At 39.5% G+C, this 20,109-nt stretch overlaps 1 protein-coding gene across 5 annotated transcripts in view; it reads left to right on the top strand.

The window, feature by feature from the left end:
• Positions 1-20,109, top strand: part of vps13c (vacuolar protein sorting 13 homolog C) — a 284,102-nt gene that overhangs the window by 184,948 nt on the left and 79,045 nt on the right. For 4 of the 5 annotated variants that reach the window (XM_072553135.1, XM_072553137.1, XM_072553138.1 and 1 more), the window contains 11 exons: positions 815-968; positions 1,593-1,726; positions 5,124-5,293; positions 5,767-5,999; positions 10,107-10,339; positions 10,818-10,910; positions 11,164-11,529; positions 14,946-15,035; positions 17,117-17,272; positions 18,972-19,236; positions 19,921-20,081. In XM_072553135.1, the coding sequence (XP_072409236.1) occupies positions 815-968; positions 1,593-1,726; positions 5,124-5,293; positions 5,767-5,999; positions 10,107-10,339; positions 10,818-10,910; positions 11,164-11,529; positions 14,946-15,035; positions 17,117-17,272; positions 18,972-19,236; positions 19,921-20,081 (2,055 nt within the window). The remainder of the gene's footprint in view (positions 1-814; positions 969-1,592; positions 1,727-5,123; positions 5,294-5,766; positions 6,000-10,106; positions 10,340-10,817; positions 10,911-11,163; positions 11,530-14,945; positions 15,036-17,116; positions 17,273-18,971; positions 19,237-19,920; positions 20,082-20,109) is intronic. The other variant, XM_072553136.1, reaches the window with a different exon arrangement.

A 20,109-nucleotide genomic window follows, 5' to 3' on the forward strand; every position in this document is an offset into this window, starting at 1 on the left:
TGGTCCCTCAACACCAGCTCCATAGCCAAGAAAGCCCAGCTGCATCTCTACATGCTGTGTAGGTTGAGGAAAGCCCACCTCCCATACCCCATTCTCACCGCATTCTACAGACGATTCATTGAGAGTATCCTGAGCTGCTGCATTCCTGCATGGTTCGGGAATTGCAATGTCTCGACCCTACAAGAGAGGATCATCAGGGTCTCTGTTCCTTGCTTAACAGATATTTACACCACACGCTGCATCCAAAAGGCTAAGAGCATTGTGGATGACCCCACACACCCCTCACTCAAACTCTTCTGCCTCCTGCCATCTGGCAGATGATACCAGAGCATTCAGACTCTCATGACCAGACTGTGCAACAGTTTCATTCCTTAACCATCAGGCTCCTTAACACTATGGTCAGATTCTATTCCACCTGATATTCTTTGCATGACTTTGAATTGCTACTAGAACAATGTTTTATTAATTTTCATTCTTTTTTTGCACTGTAATTTGTTCACCACTCTGGCTATTGTCTTGATATGTCAGGAATTATTGTGCTGTCTTGTGTGTTTTGCACTTTGTATGCACTTTATGCCGCCCTGTGTATGATCGTGTAGTTTGTGCTGTCCATATAGCACCTTGGTCCTGGAGGAGCACTGTCTCGTGGTTACTGTATCGGTTGTATGTGGTAGAAATGACAAATAAAGCTACTCTTGACCTTCTCAGCTCTTGGCTCCTCGATGGTGAGAAATCAGTATTGATATAGAGTGGAAAATTTCCTGAAAAAACATGACATTGATGCTTGGTTTTCTTTGTCGTGTCTTGTTTGCAGGTTACAGTTAGTCAGGATGATTTGACAATCCTTCTGAAAATCCTGCTGGAAAACTTCGGTGAGGCCACAAGTGATAAGAATGCTGCAGTCGACCCAAAAGGCTCCGACAAAATAAGAGACAAAATTGTTGCTTCTGGAGCCAATCAATGTGAAGGTACTTGACCATTTTGGAGAAGTTGACACTTGGCTGGTGAACTAAAGATTATTGCATCAGTTACACTGAAAACCAATGTAAAATCATCACCTTGGTGCATAGTGTAGTCTGTTTTTGTGTGTGCATGCTAGAAACTGCATACATAATTGCTCATGATCTTGGTTTCTGAAGACAAAAGGAATTTGCACATGCATTGCATGTTTCTCAAATTCAGAGGATTCATGTCAGCAATGACATGGCCCCATGGCAACACCCTCAGCAATCAGAGCCATTCACCATGCACTCCTTGCCTTTATAGTGCACCCAAAAAGGGTTATCTTACATTTTCTGGATTAAGTTATTTTTTGTCACCATTCTGCATATCTGACCAAACCCCTCCCATGACTTTTTGTTTGCAGAACAATATAAGACCACAACTTCTGGTCTACAGACAAGAATGATGCCGATTTAAATCAATCCAACGCACAATTGGGCTGGGATTGCAGCAATTGGCTAGAAATACTCCTGAAAATAGCAGAGTTCAATAAAGTTTGTTGTTTAGTTTGATGTCAAGCTGTCATGTGTTATGATTAATTGCAATGCATTGACTCAGTAAGTGTCTGAATCCCGTACATCATTTTGCAGGCTCTCCACGGGTGAAAGCAGGCGATGTGACTTATGTCGAATCCAAGCTTAAACCTGAGCCTTATGAGACACTCAAGTTCGATTTCAAGTTTGAATCACTTTCGATTCTGCTGTATACTGAAGGTCTCAAACAGGTAAGTTGCATGTTTACTTCATCCAGAGTTGAAAATTGTTATGTCTTTTTAAAATCTGTCTGAAGCTGTGCAATAAAGAATGCTGTCTACAAGAATTTTCTTAATCATGAGCAGAAATCATGTTATACTTAAAAGAACATTGTAGATGCTGCAAATCAAAAACAGTGCTGGAAATATCACATCAGATGGTATCTATGGAGCAGGTTAATGACTAAAGTCGATTATAACACTACTTCCGATTTAAATGGAAGTAGAAATGTAATTGGTATGTAAAATGAAGGGATGCAAGAACATGCACAAGGAAGGGTCTGGCATATGGTAGAAGGTAGGAGAGATTACATAACTAAGATGTTATGGAGCAAAAGGTAAATGATAATGCATAGATCCAGAGTGAGGCACAATAATAAAACAGTTCTAAGTGATGAAAAATTGAAGATGAATGGTATGAAATTGGTTAACTCAATTTTAAATCTGAAAGGTTTTAAAGTTTCTAGGAATGTGAGATGCTATTCCTCAAGCTCGCATTGAGCTTCACTGGAACACTGCAGCAGGCCAAAAATAAAAGTAAGTGTAAGAACAAGGTGGAGAATTAAAATGGCAAACAATGGTAAGATCATGACTGAGTGGAGATCCTCCACAAAGTGTCACACTGTTATGCGATTACGTTTTCTTAAAGTAGTTTATTTGGTTGAAACTCTATTCTTGGTGATCTTCACTTCATCCTCACTCAAAAAGGTTAATACTAGCCTAGATAGGGTTGTTAACATTAAACTCTTTACAAGAAATAAAAAGTTTTCGTAAGTATAGTCATGTCTCTACAGTTTAACATTGGCAATCTGTTCAGCAAACAATCATTTTGATTTTTAAATATAAAATATAAATATTGTCAATGTCTTATTCTATTCACTCCAAAATATTGTAGTTCTCATGGTGTGGGATTTTATCTGGCAATTCTTCAATTTTAGATGTTCATTTTTGTGTTCAAATTCCACCATGATGTCGTCATACCATCTTTCTGTACCTTCCTCCCAACTCTACAACACTAATTCATTTGCTCTGATACTGCTGCTGTGTGCATCTCCAATTTTAATTATGTTAATTATTGGCCTCAACCTCTCCTGACAACTTGCAGACTCTGTATTACGCAGCTGAGGTAACGTATACCTCCCATTTGGCTCATATCTGATATAGTGTTCCTGTGAAGCCCGTTGGGATGCTTTTATTGTCTTTAAAAATGCTGTGTAAATGTAGTTATCATTTATATGTCATAAGTCAAGTTTATTTGCAGGCTAGAATGATTGCTTAAAGCAGAAAGTATATAGCCTGTAACTGCGAACGTAATGTTTCATTTTTACAAGACTTTGACATTAGCTACAGTCAAAGTCAGGCAAATGAGCCATCTTTAATTGACATTTGTACATTTGATAAATGCTAAGAGGTTAAAGATCTTTGAGAGATTTAATGTCACTTGAATCGTGTCATTCAAATGAAATGATAAACACTTGGAAAGGTTACGTAGAGAACCCTAAAAAGAAGCCACTGTTTTGACCATTTCATTCAGTTTGGCTATTTAGAGGTTGACACACAATATTCTAAAACACTTTGGGCAAATGACTTCAAAAAATTTATCTTTTGTACAATGCATTATAATTTGAATGGGCAACTGTTTATACCAATTTGAGCACAATATTCATTTCTCCAATTCTCCAATTCAATATCATATGAACAGTTCCAAAGAAGAGTATTATTAAACTTGACATTAGCTTTGCCTCTCTATTGATGCTGCCAAACTTGAAGTTCTCCAAAACGTAATGATTTTATTTCAGATTTCTAGCATTCCCAATACTTTTGATATCTCTAATCAGACCAGTACTTCAGTATGACAACTGGGGATTGCTGCACTTCTGAAAATGCTGTCTTTTGAGTAAGACGTTGAATAGAGTCTCAGTCTTCCCCCTTGTGGGCATGAGATCCTATGGCACTATATTCAGCAGAGAGGGGAGTTCCCATGTCCTGGCTAATATTTAGTTTTCAAGCAACCCATGAAGCAGCTTCAAAAGCAAAATGTTGCTGAAATTCTGACATAAAAAAAACGTCAAATGCTAAGTGGACAAGATGCTTCTGTGAAGAACCAGGTTAGCATTTCCAATCCAAGACCTTTCATCAGAACTGGGAATTAGTTCGATGAAAGGCTGAAAACCTCACAGACTCACTTGGAGCAGATGATCTGGTGTATGAAATTGGCTGTCCTGCTTTCTGCCTTTACAACAGTAATTGCATTTCAAAGCCATTTAGTTGGCTATAAAGCACTCTTGAACATCCTGTGCTTTGGGGAGGTGCTAAAAAATGCACGTATTTGAGAGTTAACATTGATCATCTAAGGATATAAGAAAACTAATTGCTTTATTTTCCTTTATTATTCCACTTTCCCTCATTGCATATTATCTGTTATTTTGTGCAATACTTTATTTCCTTGCAGTGAGATAAAAATTTGAACTTTTCAGTTCTCCATCTTGCTTCCATGCTGACCTTTCAGTCTTTGGCTGAATAGTGCTCAAGTGACTCTTCAGTCAAACTGGAGGAACAAGGCCATTTTTTGCACCATTCTGCAGCTTTCTGAATTCTATTGAATTTAACGACTTTCAATTGTCACTTCTGCTGCTATCTTGGTTCAGTGCACTTTTATATTAATCCCCAGTCTTTATGGATGTTGCATGTGTTATTTCATTCCTCTTGGCACCCACCCTATTACAGATCCTCTTGTTTGTTAATTTTACCCCTTTCCAACTTCAGGCTTACAACTTCTGGAGTTATTATCCAACCCATCAAAATGATCTCTGCACAAATATCATCCATGTCATCACCAAGTTAAGAATGTAGAGGATGGAGGTGACAGAATAGAGTTCCCCTCACCTGCGGTGTTTGCAGAGTAGGATGTCAGGGATGCCACTTTCTTATTATGTTCACTCCAAATCCATGATCATTTGGCCCTCTCTAGTTCCTACGTTTCACCGAGAGGGGCCTTTCCCAAAGTTGGGAATCTGAGAACTGATGCTATGCCTGTTCCCACACAATGATGTCCCTCCTCATCCAGGTGTTAATATGACAGCAGGTGCGGGCTGGTGATGTCTGCTGGCTGCAAAGTTGTGTTCCTGCATGTAAGCACTCCTTGCACAACTTGGTGGTGGTGTTCCCAAAATGAAGCCAAAAAGCTCTTGAGATAGGGTTATGTGAAATGTTTCCATAGATACTGCCTGACGAGTTGAATCTCTCCATATATTTTATGCTTATTTCAGATTTCCAGTATTCACATTTTGATCGCTTAAATATTTCAATCCATGTAGATTATTTTATTCAGAACGCTTGTAGAATTTTTTTTGAACTTTGCATATTGCAGTCTACTGACCAGCTGCAGCGTCCGGAAGGTTCATGTCTCGGGGAGTTCAGGTTACATCTCACCACAGCTTCAGGGATGATGTTCACAGATGGTTCGCTGGTTTTTGACATGAACCTCACCACATGTACACTGGATGATCTAAGAGATGGAGTTGAAAAAGTTACACAGAGGTTAGAATGAATTACGTCGCTCTCTAATTTCTCTCCTGCCATTATTATTATTGCTGAATATTTTTAATTTGTTTTCAGATAATAATGACCTCAGGTCGAGGGAAATGTAGCTTCACTTGCAAGGAACATTGTTAATATACCATAGGAATCATGCAATGGAATAGCTTTATTCCTGTAACTGGTGTAAACATTAAACATTCAAATTTACTTGAACTTGAAAATTGCTTGTGCTCACATGGTGTTTTTTCCTTCTCTTTGCACTCTTCTCGAAAGTGCTCTTTGTGTCTAGTTCTACTTTTCTCTAGCTTTTTGAATTTTCTCACTTTACTCCCCTTTGAAAATCGTTTAAATGTATCTGTTTCCTTCCTCCTCTTTATTCTTCTCATTTTAAAATTATCCAACATCTGCTTCATTAATTATTTTACTGCGTGAATCGTGTTTTTAAATGATCAGAATGTTTCCTTTCACCGCAGAATGATTGAAAAGAAACAAGATGCTCAGGAAAACGTCATGATTGAGTTGCGGTACAACCAGATGGAGGATGAGATATCAATCACGACTGTGCTGGAACATTTGTATCTTTGCGCCAGTGTGGAGTTCTTGCTGAATGTGGCAGATTTCTTCATCAAAGCTATGCCTGAAAAATCAGCTGACAAATCTGTCCAGTTATATTCGAAACAAACTGGAAAGGCTTCTCCCATTGGTGGTTGGTATAGCTTATGTACACATCCTAAATACTGTACAAAATAATTACTATATCCTGGTATTTCTTTCAAACGTTGTTGCTCAACTTCAAAGTGGCACATTGGTCGGCTTTGCCATTCTGTGGTCTCCAATTGTTGAAATTTTGGAGGAGCGTCGGAGGCTGAGGGGTGACCTTATAGAGGTTTATAAAATCATGAGGGGCATGGATAGGGTAAATAGACAAGGTCATTACCCTAGGATAGGAGTGTCCAGAGCTAGAAGGCATAGGTTTAGGGTGACAGTGGAAATTTATAAAAGGGACCTGAGGGGCAACTTTTTCACACAGAGGGTGGTGCGTGTATGGAATAAGCTGCCAGAGAAAGTTGTGGGAGCTGTTACAATTTACAGCATTTAAAAGGCATCTGGATGGGTATATGAATAGAAAGGGTTGAGAAGGATATGGGCCAAATGCTGGCAAATGGGACTAGATTAGGTTAGGATATCTGGTTGGCATGGATGCGTTGGATCGAAGGGTTTATTTTTGTGCTGTTCCTCTGACTCTATATTATCTCAGAAGCTAACTTAAACTATTTTGAAGAAAAATAGCATTATGGAGTCTTAATACATAGCAAAGGCATTAAATGATATATTCATACAAAGATGTTAATCCAGAGAAAAATACTACAAGACTCTGCAATTCTAATAACTGCCCATAACATCAAAGACAATGTGAGAATACATTGAATATTGTCTCCCGTTGTTTGCTTGTGCAACTTTAAAGTTATTAGCTACTGTACAGTAGTGCCACTATAGATCATTCACTTCATTTGGAGAATCACATGGTACCAGGTGGTTGCACAATGTTTTTGGACTTCTGGCTTTTGTTTTTAAGATGTCAATTAATTGCATCAAAGTCGAGAATTGAGGGTAATGCTGGTGGTTGGTTAACTGGTTGAGAAGCTGATTGCACTAATTGGTCTGTACCTGCTATATTTTCCATTTAGAGTATGGTGCTGGAAAAACACAGCCGGTCAGGCAGCATCAGAGGAGCAGGAGAATCAATATTTCAGACATGAGCCCTTCATCAAAAGGGCTTTTGCCCAAAATGTCGATTCCTCTGCTCAGATTCTGCCTGACCTGCTGTGCTTTTCCAGCACCAGTCTTAGCTCTGATCTTCAGCATCTGCAGTCCTCACTTTCTCCTATGTTTTTTCAATTTAATCAGATATAAAAATCCCATAATAGCCCATGAGTGAATGACTGCTATTCCATGTAGGTGCAATGCTACCATAACACACAAGGCTGAATTATTTGCAGTAAGGGATAGCCAGGTCTGAAACTGCTCCCAGAGGAAAAGGGAGGAATGGATAATGCCTACTCATTGGAAGTTTGACCAGGATGCTGTTAATTAGCAAGTAAATATGTTCCCTACCCAATTAAGGGCCGCAGGCAGATTCTTGAGGTTGGTTGGCTGATCAGGTACCTTCCAGCTTCACAGGAGCAGCTGACTCAATGGCTGGTGATTAACTGAGAGTAAGTCTCAACAAGAAAGTGCCCCTTACTGCAACTTTTAAAAATTGAATTAGAAAATAGAAAAAGCAGCTTGGTGAAATGATGGTTTCCTAGCTTTCCACTAATTACTTCCCTTAAGGATGTTGAACTGCCTCCTTAAGTTAGGAATTTGGAATCCAAATGAAAAATTCCATTTGGATTCCAATATCCACTGTCTCTTAAAATCTCTAAATTAGCCTAATTGGCTTTCTGCCTTGTGGGGGTGGACAGCCCTTGGCAGAACATGGCTGATGACAGGAACTAGATCATGAAGCTTTCACATCTGTGAAATTTACAGCTTTGGCCTGCTTTCCTAATATGAGCAAGCATTGAGAATACACGTCTGTTGTTTTCTGTAAATGTCTGACTATACTAATATGTACATGTTCTATTCAAAATAAATGTCCAATAGATGTTCTCTTAGGCATTTTATTTGATGCCCTTTTGTATTGGATCTTGGGATCCAAGCAATGCTCATTTTCCAATGGCTGATCCAATAACACTGTTGTTTCTCACTTTAGCTGTAGGCACACGAATTAGTCATGTTTGTAAAAACAAAAATTTGAAGACGTGCATATTTTACTATTCTTTTTGATTCACTCGCGGAATGTGGATGTTGCTAGCTGGGCCAACATTTATTTCCTGTCTCTAGTTTGCCCTTGAGAAGGTAGAGGTCAGCTGTGATCTTGAACTGTTGCTGTCCAAATGTTGTAGTTTGATCCACAATGCCCTTAAGGAGAGAATTTCAGGATTTTGACAGAGTGACAATGAAGGAATGGCGATTATTCTTTCAAGTCAGGACAGTGAGTGACTTGGAAGGAACTTGCAGGCGTTGGTTGAAATAATTCCTTGGAGGCTCATATCCCATCATGAAGTTACCCTTTATTTACACATGGAGAGTCTTTAACACTGATCCAGGTCCCCCTCAGCCAGCTCTGAATAAACAGAACCTATATCTGTCAGCGAGGGCTCCCTGATTGGACCAGATTAACAGCTCCAATTAGGGAACTCAATCTGAGGTCTACCTGGCTGACCTCATTACAGTCACTACAGTGGTGTTCCCATTTAGTGCATCATTAAAGCTTAAAATCTTTTTAGGAAAGAATGCAGATCTTTGTTAGGTTAGAGTGTTGTCAGGCCAGTGGTTCCTATAAGTAATTGCGAAGTCCCCATATAGTCTGTACACATTTTAAGCTGGTTAAACAGCTTCACACTTCAAGAAATTGAATACCAAATAATTAGTTGGATCTGGTGAGTTTTGAGAAGATTTATAGCTCAGGTTGAGGTTTTGGATGTAGGTTTGCTTGCAGAACTGAAAGATTTATTTTGTATGGCTTGTCCAAGGACAAGCCAAACAAAGACACGCACGAGAATTCCTAGAAGCATGACACTACAACCAGAATACACACAACAAAAACATCGGGTTAGACCCCATCTACCACCCCCTGAGAAAAGGAACAGGAAGTGACTTCACCACAGGAAATGACATCACCAACCCAATGAAACTCGAACATAAATAGAAAGCAGAAATTTTCAGCATTGCTTTGCCTGAGGCCCACTGAAGATCTTACCTAGTAAGATAATGAAACGTCTGGAAATGAACCTTTCAGCTCAGCGAGCAAACCTCCATCCAAAATTAGTTGAACCATTGGTATAGGTTGTCTTTTTCAGTTCTGTAGAATTGTTTGACTTTCCAAATTCAATTTGTGTATATATAGTGCAGAAACTGAATGGATTAGAGAGAGGGGAGTTTGCTCTGATACATTTTAGTTTACTAATTCAAGAGACGAGGGCATTATCAATCAGACCTGAACTTATTGCTTTTGAGACGAGTATATTGGTCTGCTTTCTGAAATATGAGAATGGCTTGTCAGTCCATTTCAAAGGCCTATTGAGGGAAAAAAATATCATATTGCTGTGGGGCTGGAGTCACATATAACCTTGGACAATGATGACAGATTTCCTTCCCTAAAGGACATGAGTGGACGTCATTTGTTAGTCTTTACTGATGGGAGCTTTGATTTATTCCAGATATATTTAATTAACAGAATTTTAAATCTTGCTGTGGTGGCATTTGGATTCTTGTCTTCAGATCAGGAATAGATGAAGGGCTTTTGCCCGAAACGTTCATTTTCCTGCTCCTCGGATGCTGCCTGACCTGTGCTTTTCCAGCACTACTCTGATCAAGACACTGTGTTACTGTACCCCATCTGCTTTGTGTTTTTTTTTGGTTTTTATTGTTGATCTTATAACCCATAGCAAACCAATTTTTCTTTAAAATATCAGACTGTTCTCTTGTGATAAGCTCCTGTTACAAAGAATTCATAACGCCGTGAAGCCCCAATCCCGATTACCTAGAAATCTGTACATTAGATGATAACAAATCTGTCCAACTATTTTGTAACTTACATAACAATTTTGAAATGCACCTTCTTAGTTTTTTTCAGATTTTTTGTGGATTCCTGTTGAAATAAATGGATAGAATATTTTGTTTCACAAAGTAAGAATGTAATCTTATGAGACCACACTATGGGTTTAGCACTTGCAATCTGTCTTAACTTGGTTTTATTTTGTTCCAGCAGTAGACACTCCAAAACAAAAAATCAATGTGAAAGTACTGGTGATGAATCCTGAAGTTGTGTTTGTGGCAAACCTCTCAAAAGCCGATGCCCCTGCACTTGTTGCTTCGTTCCACTGTGACTTCTCGTTCATCTGTGAAAAGCAGTCCCGTAAGATGATTGCCCTAGTCAGTGACTTAAAGGTTCTAGCCTGTCCTTTCCTCCGAGAGAAGAGAGGAACAAATATAACCACAGTAAGAGCAGCATCTTTATTGATACAACTGTGGGTTTGGGCGTCCATTATTCTTTGTGCTTATAGTCATTTCATATTGATGCCATTACAAATCAGAAGCACACTTTGCTGACCGACTTTGTGGCGCTTTTGGTGAATATGTACAAGTGGATACCCAACTTCTGTTCCTATCTGTAGTTATTGTTAGCTATTAAATACAAGATCATGGGATAAAACATTTGTCCTTGAGAAGCTGGGGCATGAAATTATTGTTTGATGATAGTGTATAGTGCAGAAAACGTTGACAAATGTTATACCAGTCAGAGGATATAATTACCAAAAACAAACCAAGCCTGTACCTCTTTTTTGCCTTATACCACCTTTTGTATGATCAGCTTCTTTAATGTTATTGACTCTTAGATCTGTATTCTATCCCTTCTGCAAACTACTCAAGGTAAAATCTTCATTGTTAATTGTTGTGTTGTACTATATATTTTCAGGTGTTGCAACCATGTTCATTGTTCTTGGACTTCTTTGAGCCCTCATTTGGGCCACAAAATATCAGTCTTAAGGTAGAAGAGATAATTGTAAAGGTAAGGCAATGTCCTAGTACTTTAGTATTCAAAGGTGTGAGCTATGGGCATACGGCTGTCTTTCTTATCCTCCACAAAGCAAGCTGTTTTCAGCTTCTTAATGTTACAGTTGTAATTTAATATATGTCTGAACTTTCAATTGTTTCTCCAACAAAAGATATTTGCAACAATAATTGAACTTTAAACCAATGAATGATAAATTCTCTTACTGTTCTGTACAATGTCTTGTAAATTGACTGTCTTTTGTTTACAGGTTTCCCCAATTATATTAAATACAGTGATGACAATCATGTCTGCCATGACTCCCAAAGTGCAGGAGATGGAAATCCAGCAAGTAACTGACCAGGTGACTGACCTCTGGGCTGTGAAGGATGTCTTCAATTGTAATTACTGGTTTCTGGGAGTAGATATGGCCAGTGAAGCAACAGAGACTTTCACAGAGGAAAAGCGGGAGAGGACAGGGGAGTCCTTCCAAATAGACATTTCATTAATTCAAGTCACTCTTGAATGTGGGCATGGTCACTGCACAATTCCTTTACTTCTGACTGAGTCAACATTTTCCGGAAGAATTGAAAATTGGACATCGTTTGTCAGTGTGAATTCAGATATGACACTTGAGGTATTTTCTGCTTTTCTGTGCTTTGATTAGATACATAATGTCTTGGTGACTAAAGTAAGCTGAACTGTTTATATTGCCTTTTTTCTAAGGGTAGTATCAATGTAATAGTTAGCACTGCAATGTACATATTGATTTAAATTAGAATAAAAGAAGTGCATTTGATTAATGTCGTTCAAACTTTGGTACATCGCAAAGTGCTTTGCACTCCTTGTGTTATCCTTGTTTTGGAAGAAGAGCAGCACTGATGCTGGTAGGGAAGCAGTTGATTTTGAGATGTTTGATATTGCAGATCAGCTGAAGTTCTTTTTTTCTCTTTGATATCATGGTGGCTGGCTCAGAGTAAGGCACACCCTTTTCACGTACAGTACAGAGGTGTTTAAAACCTGTCCTCTTGCTTCACCGCTCACTTGTCCATGAACACACAATTTAGGGGCTGCAGTTGGCTTTTAATTGCTGTTTGTATATTCCTGGGATGGTAAACAAAATGTATCTTTGGACTTGTGTCCCCAGTCTAGAATATAACCTGAGGAGATAATTAGTTTGCCTTTGACGTCTCACCCTCTGAACCTTCCTTAACACCCTAATGATGTGACATTTCCGGGCTTCACACAGGGAAACTTTCACCAGTGTGTTTGTTCATGCTTAAAAGTTAGATAATCAGTCAGTCTTTGTTTCTTTGAACAAAAGTCTTGTCCAAAAGTTCAATATGTTTGCAAGTAAAATAGCAGAAAGGCCATTGGTAGAGACTGTGTCCCAGACCAAAGACACATGCAGCTACAAAGAGCAGTAGACCTTGCATACACTAAGTTATTTTAAACTACAGTGAAGATCATCTGGTGTCTTGCTGGAAGCAAATACTGAAGTCATTTGAGGACCCAGAATCGGATGTACACGGTGAACACTGGTTTCACGCTATCAGTTTAGTGGGTAGTATCCAACAATTCTAAGTGATCACAAAAATTCAAATTATTTGTCTTTAGAAAATTGATAACACTCATTATTGGCTAAGAGTGGCACAAAGGCAATGCCAGTACATTACCCCTGCAAATCCTGTAGAACATGTGCCCACAAACCGTAAGATATAGGAGCAAATTTAGGCCATTCAGTCCATTGAATCTGTTCTGTCATTTGGTATTCTCTTGCCTTCTCCCTGTAACCTTGGGTCTTTGCTTAGTAAGGGAATCAATCTATCTCTGTCTTAAATATATTCAATGACTTGCCTTTACAGCTTCTGTGGCCATGAGTTCTAAAGAGTCAACCCTTCACTCCGAGGCTGTGCCATTGGGTCCTAGTTTCTTAGTGGAAATATCTCCTACACGTCCACTCTATCCAGGCCTCTTAGTATTCTCTAAGTGTCAGTGAGATCCCCCTCGTCCTTCTACACTCCATTGAGTACAGACCCAGAATCCTCAGCCACTCTTCATATTACAAGCAGTTCAGTCCTGGAATCGTTCTTGTAAACCTCCTCTGGATTCCCACCAAAACCAGTGCATCTATCCTTAAATAAGGGGCCCAAAACTGCTCGTAATATTACAAAAATGGTCTGACCAGAATCTTAACACAGCCTCAGCAGGACATCCAAGTCCTTGTATTCTAGCCCCCTCGAAAACATTGCATTTGCTTTCTTGACTGCCAACTGAACTGCATGTTTATCTTAAGAGAATCTTGAACAAGAACTCCTGAGTCCCTTTGTGCTTAAAATTTCCAAAGATTTCCCCAGTTGATCTCCGCCTGAATTCTTCCAACCAAAGTGCGTGACCTCTCACTTTCCCACATTGAATTCCATCTGCCATTTCTTTGCCCACTCTCCTAGACTCTCCAAGTCCTTCTGCAGCTGCCTCAATTCCTGAACATTACCTGGCCCCCACTTATCTTTGTGTCATCTGCATAGTTAGGAACAATGCCCTCAGTTCGTTCATCCAGATTGAGTGTGTAACGTGAATTGTTGTGGTCCTGACACTGACCCCTTTAATGATCTGGAAGCTCATTAAAGGACAAAATAATAAATGCTAAAAAGATTGAACTACTGAAAGCTGGTTGTGGAACTGAACTGGTCAGTTGCTAATGTTGGAACAAAACTTGGCTGTGGTTTATCGGAACAATTCTGGAACAGCAACTACAATCCATGAAAGGAAACCTTGACAGAAACGGGAATGAAAAGTGTAGTGATTCTGAGGTCAGCCAGGTGGACATTATAGAATATGAGTTCCCTGATTGTGGCTGTTCATCTGGTCCATTCAGAGACCCTTGACTGACAGAAGAACAGGAGTGTCAGGCATCCTGTTCACTGAGAGCTGGCTCTAAGTGAGATTAGACCAATTTCAAGGACTTTCCACACATATAAATTAAATGTGACATGGTGACTCTCTGGAGTTATTTCAGATAGAAATATCACTGATGACTTAAGAAATCAGTAACATCTCCAGACAGTCGCCATCATGAGATCTGGATGTACAGGGCAGCTGCCGTATCGTGGAATCAGCTTCCGCGGTTTCAGTTTCCCGCGGCCCAAAATATTACATGGGACATTCCAGAACCAAGAACCAGGGGCTGCCAGGGAGGTAAATTTCCAATTTAAAAATGGGTTCACTCCTATCCACGGTTTTGGGCATCCAGAGTAGGTCTTGGAATGTATCTAAAAGTTCAATATGTTTGCAAGTGAAATAGCAGAAAAGGCATCCCTGATACAGGCTATTGGCATTTTCTGGCGACTACTGTATAAGCAAGTTACTATGTGTTGTTAGAAACTCATCAGCTCACTTGTTATTGTAAGCAATTAAACTTTTGGACGGGGAAGGGATTTATATTTGTACTTTGAGTGTTTTTTGTGCGAATGCCATATGCTGCATTTGTACAATATTGTGACTGCTGGTAGTTTGCCTTCTGTAGTCCACAAGCTACGAATACAGAAATTAGTTGATTTGCTATCAAACCCATATTGTATATTGTTTTGTATAAATTTACCCATTGAGTTAGTCAATGTCTGACGAGTGATTGATTATTAGACCAATATCATTAACATGACATCACCAATCCACTGGCTATCCATCTTTGATTGCATTAGTTCTAAAATCACTCCCCTCTCAACACTAGCCCTTGTGGTCTTGCTGTGACCTATCTTTAGAATGTCTGAGAGTCCTGCATTCCACCCCTCCATTCTCAAATGAGACTGGTGTATGTTTCCTCTTCCATTGCTTCACTCAACTATCAGTGACATTTCCTGCATTGTAAAAGTAATAATTCATCAGAGCTGCTAAATTAGCAATAGAGTGCGTTGAGGTGTCCTGAGGTTATATTTGCAATTTCTTTGAACTGCTGTATTCTACCCCTTGTTCAGTCAGTTTTTTTTTCCTCTAAACTCAACTGCGTTCAGTGAGTAATTGGAAACTTCATAATATTTATCTGCTTGATTTCAGGTTCTTTATTATAATGAAATGAGTGCAGTGTGGGAGCCTCTCTTGGAGCAAGTTGCTGGAGGCCAGAAAAGGTGGAGTCTGACATTTCAGGTAATGAGATCTTAAAGTGCAGGATGGGTGGATGCTAGGAAATTGTTTCCGTTAGGTGAGGAAACTAGGACCCGTGGACACAGCCTTAGAATTAGAGGGGGTAAATTCAGAACAGAAATGCGGAGACATTTCTTCAGCCAGAGAGTGGTGGGCCTGTGGAATTCATTGCCGCAGAGTGCAGTGGAGGCTGGGACGCTAAATGTCTTCAGTACAGAGATTGATAGATTCTTGTTGTCTCGGGAAATTAAGGGCTACGGGGAGAATGCGGGTAAGTGGAGTTGAAATGCCCATCAGCCATGATTGAATGGCGGAGTGGACTCGATGGGCCGAATGGCCTTACTTCCACTCCTATGTCTTATGGTCTTTATGGTCTTAAGCTCCTGAAGTCTGGCATAGGCACTGCGTGCCAGTTGTGAGAGATTTTCTATGACTTCCACAAGGTCATTTCACCATTGTCATCAGAATTCTAATCTAACCACCATCCTTTGACATTGTGGTGGTACCATCACTGAATCTCCCACTATCAACATCCTGGGGGTTATTGACCAGAAACTCAACTGGACTCACCACATAAACAGCAGGTCAGAGGCTAGGAAGACTCTGGCAAGTAACTGACACCCCGAAGCCTGTCCATCACCTACAAGGCATATGTCAGGAGAGTGATGGAATACCCCCTGCCTGGATGAGTGCAGCCCCAACAATACTCTAGAAGCTTGACACCACGCAGGACAAAGGAGCCTGCTCGATAGGGATTAAGTCCACAAACATTCACTGCCTCCACCACTGACGCTCAGCAACAGCAGTGTGTACTATCTACAAGGTGCACTGCAAAAATTCACCAAAGATCCTGTGACAGCGCCTTACAAATGTATGACCATTTGCGTCTGGAAGGACAAGGGAAGCAGCTACATAAGAACACCACCACCTTTACATTTCCCTTCAAGCCACTCACCATCCTCACTTGGAAATATAACGCTGTTCCTTCACTGTCGCTGGGCCAAAATCCTGGAATTCCCTACCTCTGGGCATTTTAGGTCAACCCACAGCAGGTAGACTGCAGCAGTTCAAGAAGGCAGCTCACTACCACCTTCTCAAGGGCAACTAGGGATGAGCAATAAACGCTGGCGAGCCTGCGACATCCACATCCCACAAATGAATTTTAAGAAATCTCATCAAACACAGTATAATGAGCATAAGTTAGCACAGTGTTGAAAATAGGATACAAAAGATGTAAACTAAATTTGTGGATCTTCTGAAGAAAATTAAAAAGTTCAAAATAAGTAAGCATCTCTTGTCTAAAATGCCAAATGAGCGTGTAGCACTTTGTTATAGGTCCCTTTACTATGGGTGAAAAAAGGACTGAAGAGTTGTTACAATTGTATATTGAAAGGTCTGTGCAGAGCAATTGGAGGAACCTAATAGTCATACCACTTACAAAATGTGTTTTGAACGTAGGCTGCTAAAACTTACAGCATTTGTGTTTTCATAGAATATTCAGTAACAAGTAAAAATCTTTTTTTTTTACTTTTTAAAAACATTCTTTTGCTTTTGTTAATATAAACTGGGATTCTCATTCTACTTGAAGTCAGATAGACTAGTGTGTTAGTTTTGTGAAATATGCTCCATGTTAGGTTCACAGCATGTGAGGCCTGAATGTGAAACCTTCCTTATCCGTGCTCATAATATCTGTCTTTACATGTGCATTTATCAATATTTATTTGGCTTTAAACTGTGGCTTTATACCAGTGCTTTGATTTACTGAAGCTACTGCTGGACGTGACATTTTTCCTCAGTAATCCGTGTTGACACCAGAGTGTGACTGGCTTCATATCCTTCAAATTTCTGGCATTTATGTCAGCTGATAATGAATTACCTTGGATGCTTCAGATTTTAGTGTACAGCAGGGATAAATTAATGAGTTTGTCGAAGCTGAGTTATTACTTAGCAAGGAGGGGGATTTTTGTGGCAGTCGATTGATGCATCTGTGGAGTGGAATAAACTTTGGGCTGAATATTCCTGATAAGTATTTTTTCAAAGAGATTGTGCACTATTGGTTACATGTTTGTGTTTGTTCAATTCAGATGAAAACCAACATGGGCCAGGACACAGCACTTGTTCCAGGGGATGATTTCTTTCAAATTCTTGACCCGCAGACTGCCATTACTATTTCCTCAAAGGACATATTGAATATCACTGTGTCCAAATGCAGCTTAAGCGTTCTTGATGCCTTAGCCAAGGTAAAATACCAGTACTTTTAATATCCTTTTTTTTAAAGAGGCATGTTTTATAACTTTATCAGTACATTATGCAGTTCAAAGGGAGGTATTCAATTTCACATTGGGGGCTATTTATGTGATCACTGATGTGGGAGAGGGGTGAGTGAATGCTTGGATGGTCATGTGTTTTGAATGGTGTTGAAAGGAAATAGTTTATCAGCAATTACTTGGCAGTTTAGATGAATGTGTATTGACCTCTGAGAGTAAAATCAGGGCAGCGAGTCTGGCCAACTGTTTATTTGAACAAATTGGGAACTGATTTGTATGTGTGTTCTGGAGTTGATTGGATGATTTGCTAAGAGCAGAGAGTGGCTTGAAGTGTTGTTTAGTGGGATGATGGGGTTCCAGGTAAAGATTGTGCTGATCAAAGAACCAAGATAATGGGGTTAGAGTTGTTCCTGATTGTATAATTGCTGTGCAAGAGGTTGGTTGGTGAGGGTGCTGTTCAATCTGAGGCATGTTGTCTACCAAGCACGTAGACTGAAGTGAGATTTCAGAGCTCTGAGATGTAGAGATATTTAGGTGTCCTAGTGCATATAGGACAAAACGCTGGTTTGTGGGCAGAGCAAATCATTAGGAAAGTTAATACAGTGTTATAATTTAGTGCGAGAATTATTTTTAAAACCGAAATAAGAGTTGTGTTAAAGTTGAAACATTAACTCTGTTTCCATCTCCAGAGATGCTACCATTCCTGCTAGGTTTCTCTGGCACTTTGGTTTCACTTCAGATTTCCTGTGTCCACAGTATTTTGCTTATGTGGATGGATAAATTCTTGTTAAGCAAGGAGTTGAAATGTATTGATATAATTGTTCCGAATGCATTTAGCAAGGCGGTGATGGTTGAGCGATATTATTGCCAGACTACCCAGAAATTGAGAACGTTCTGGAGATTTGTGTTCAAATCCTGCCGCAAGAATGGAATTTGAAATCCATATAACTCTGAAATTAAGAGCCTAATGATCATGAAGTCATTGTCCATTATCGTAAAAGTGCTGGAAAAGCACAGCAAGTCAGGCGGCATCCGGCTTATGGCTGAAATGTCGATTCTCCTGCTCCTCAGATGCTGTCTGACCTGCTGTGCTTTTCCAGCACCACTATTTGACTCTGATCTCGAGCATCTGCAGTCCTCAGTTATTGTAAAAGCCCATTTGACACTTAAATGTCCTTTAGGGAAGGAAACTGCTGTTCTTACCTAGTCTGACCTGCATGCGACTTCAGACCTGCAGCAAGGGTTTGACTCTTAACTGCCCTCTGGGCAATTAAGGGTGGGAAATAAATGCTGGCTCAACCACCAATGCCCACGTCCTGAGAATTATTTCTGAAAAAAACTACAATGGGATTTTATGATGTGTGCAGCTATTTCACCATGAAATGTTATAATTGTTCTCTTTTAACTTTTCTGTGAATTTGCTAAGAAATAACCGTGGCTGTCTGCACAGTATCCATATCGCTCTGGGACCCAGCCCAATGGCTGTTCCATTTTTTGTGGTAACTAAGTTCATGCAGAGCTTTTAGTTTTGAGCATCCAGAGTCAGTATGATATACTGAGAGAAACAGAGTTAAAGTATTGAGTGCAGAGACCCTTTTTCTTGTTTCCTTTAGAAATGCTAGTTTTTTTGAATGTGGCAAATATTCATATGAATTGTGTGTACGCTCCACAGGCGTTTTCAGCAGGAACTGCTTCAACATTTGATTATTCACTGAAGGACCAAGTACCATATACCTTAAAAAATGCACTGGGCATTCCTTTGGATGTGCTTCACTCTGCAAATCTTTGTGCCGTTGGTTTGCCTCCTGATCAGAAATTTCATCATCTGGATATTGGGCAGATACTGGAACTTGATTACTTGGCTGTGCAACCCAGAAATCGAGGAAAGCTTTCTGTGTTAGAAAGACAAGAAAGTAGTCTTTTTAGTTTAACTGTAGGTAAGTTGAACAATGAGAGCAAATACTTGCATGACAAGCAGAAACATTTTCTGATGTGCATTATGAAGGAAATAACCTGATGAAGACAATATGTTTATATAGGGCATTTGCTTTTCCTTTCCCTTGTAAAGATTTGCCTATTGGTTTTCGATACTCCATTAGTTTTTAAATTTAGACAACTGAATTATTTTTGTCCTTGTTGTAAGCAGTAATTTGGAATTTGAGATGGGTTTCTGTTTTTCTTTATTTCTGTATTCACACATGAGAATACCTGGATATGTCCCACTCAAGTCATGTTGCAACTAATCACTGTGATCCTCTGAGGCTAATCAGAACCTGTCTGGAACTCTTGTGGGCTAGAACAATTCCTGTACTGAACAAAACATGAAATTTGTAGACTTTTATGTTGACATTATAAATTATGTTGTCACTAAAATGAATTCATATCCAAGGTATCTGACTCTTCCAGTCCCAATTAACTAGTTTATAAAATGATCTTTAGGTTTAACTAGTAAAATTATATTGAATTGGTTGATTAATTTTCCAAAGTATTGTACCACAGATTTGCCAAGTGAACAAAGCATTGCTTAAATAAACTGATTCTCTCAGGTATGTAATAATGTTTTGCTGAAAAGTAGCATGATTAAGTTTCATAGTAAAGAAAGTAAATTTTATTTTTCTCAGTGCCATATGATTATACTGAAGTAGCAAATATCCCTGTTGCTAAGCCAGGCCGACGTCTGTATAATGTCCTCCAATCTGGCAGCACACATTCAGTGTCACTTGTAGCCCAGATAGATGTTGTGGAAGGTGATAAAAGAATTATAATCCGCTCTCCTCTCCAGGTAATAACTTCTCTTCAGTGCTTTTATT

The sequence above is a fragment of the Chiloscyllium punctatum genome, chromosome 33 (assembly GCF_047496795.1).
Source record: "Chiloscyllium punctatum isolate Juve2018m chromosome 33, sChiPun1.3, whole genome shotgun sequence".
In the NCBI taxonomy this organism is placed as follows: Eukaryota; Metazoa; Chordata; class Chondrichthyes; order Orectolobiformes; family Hemiscylliidae; genus Chiloscyllium; species Chiloscyllium punctatum.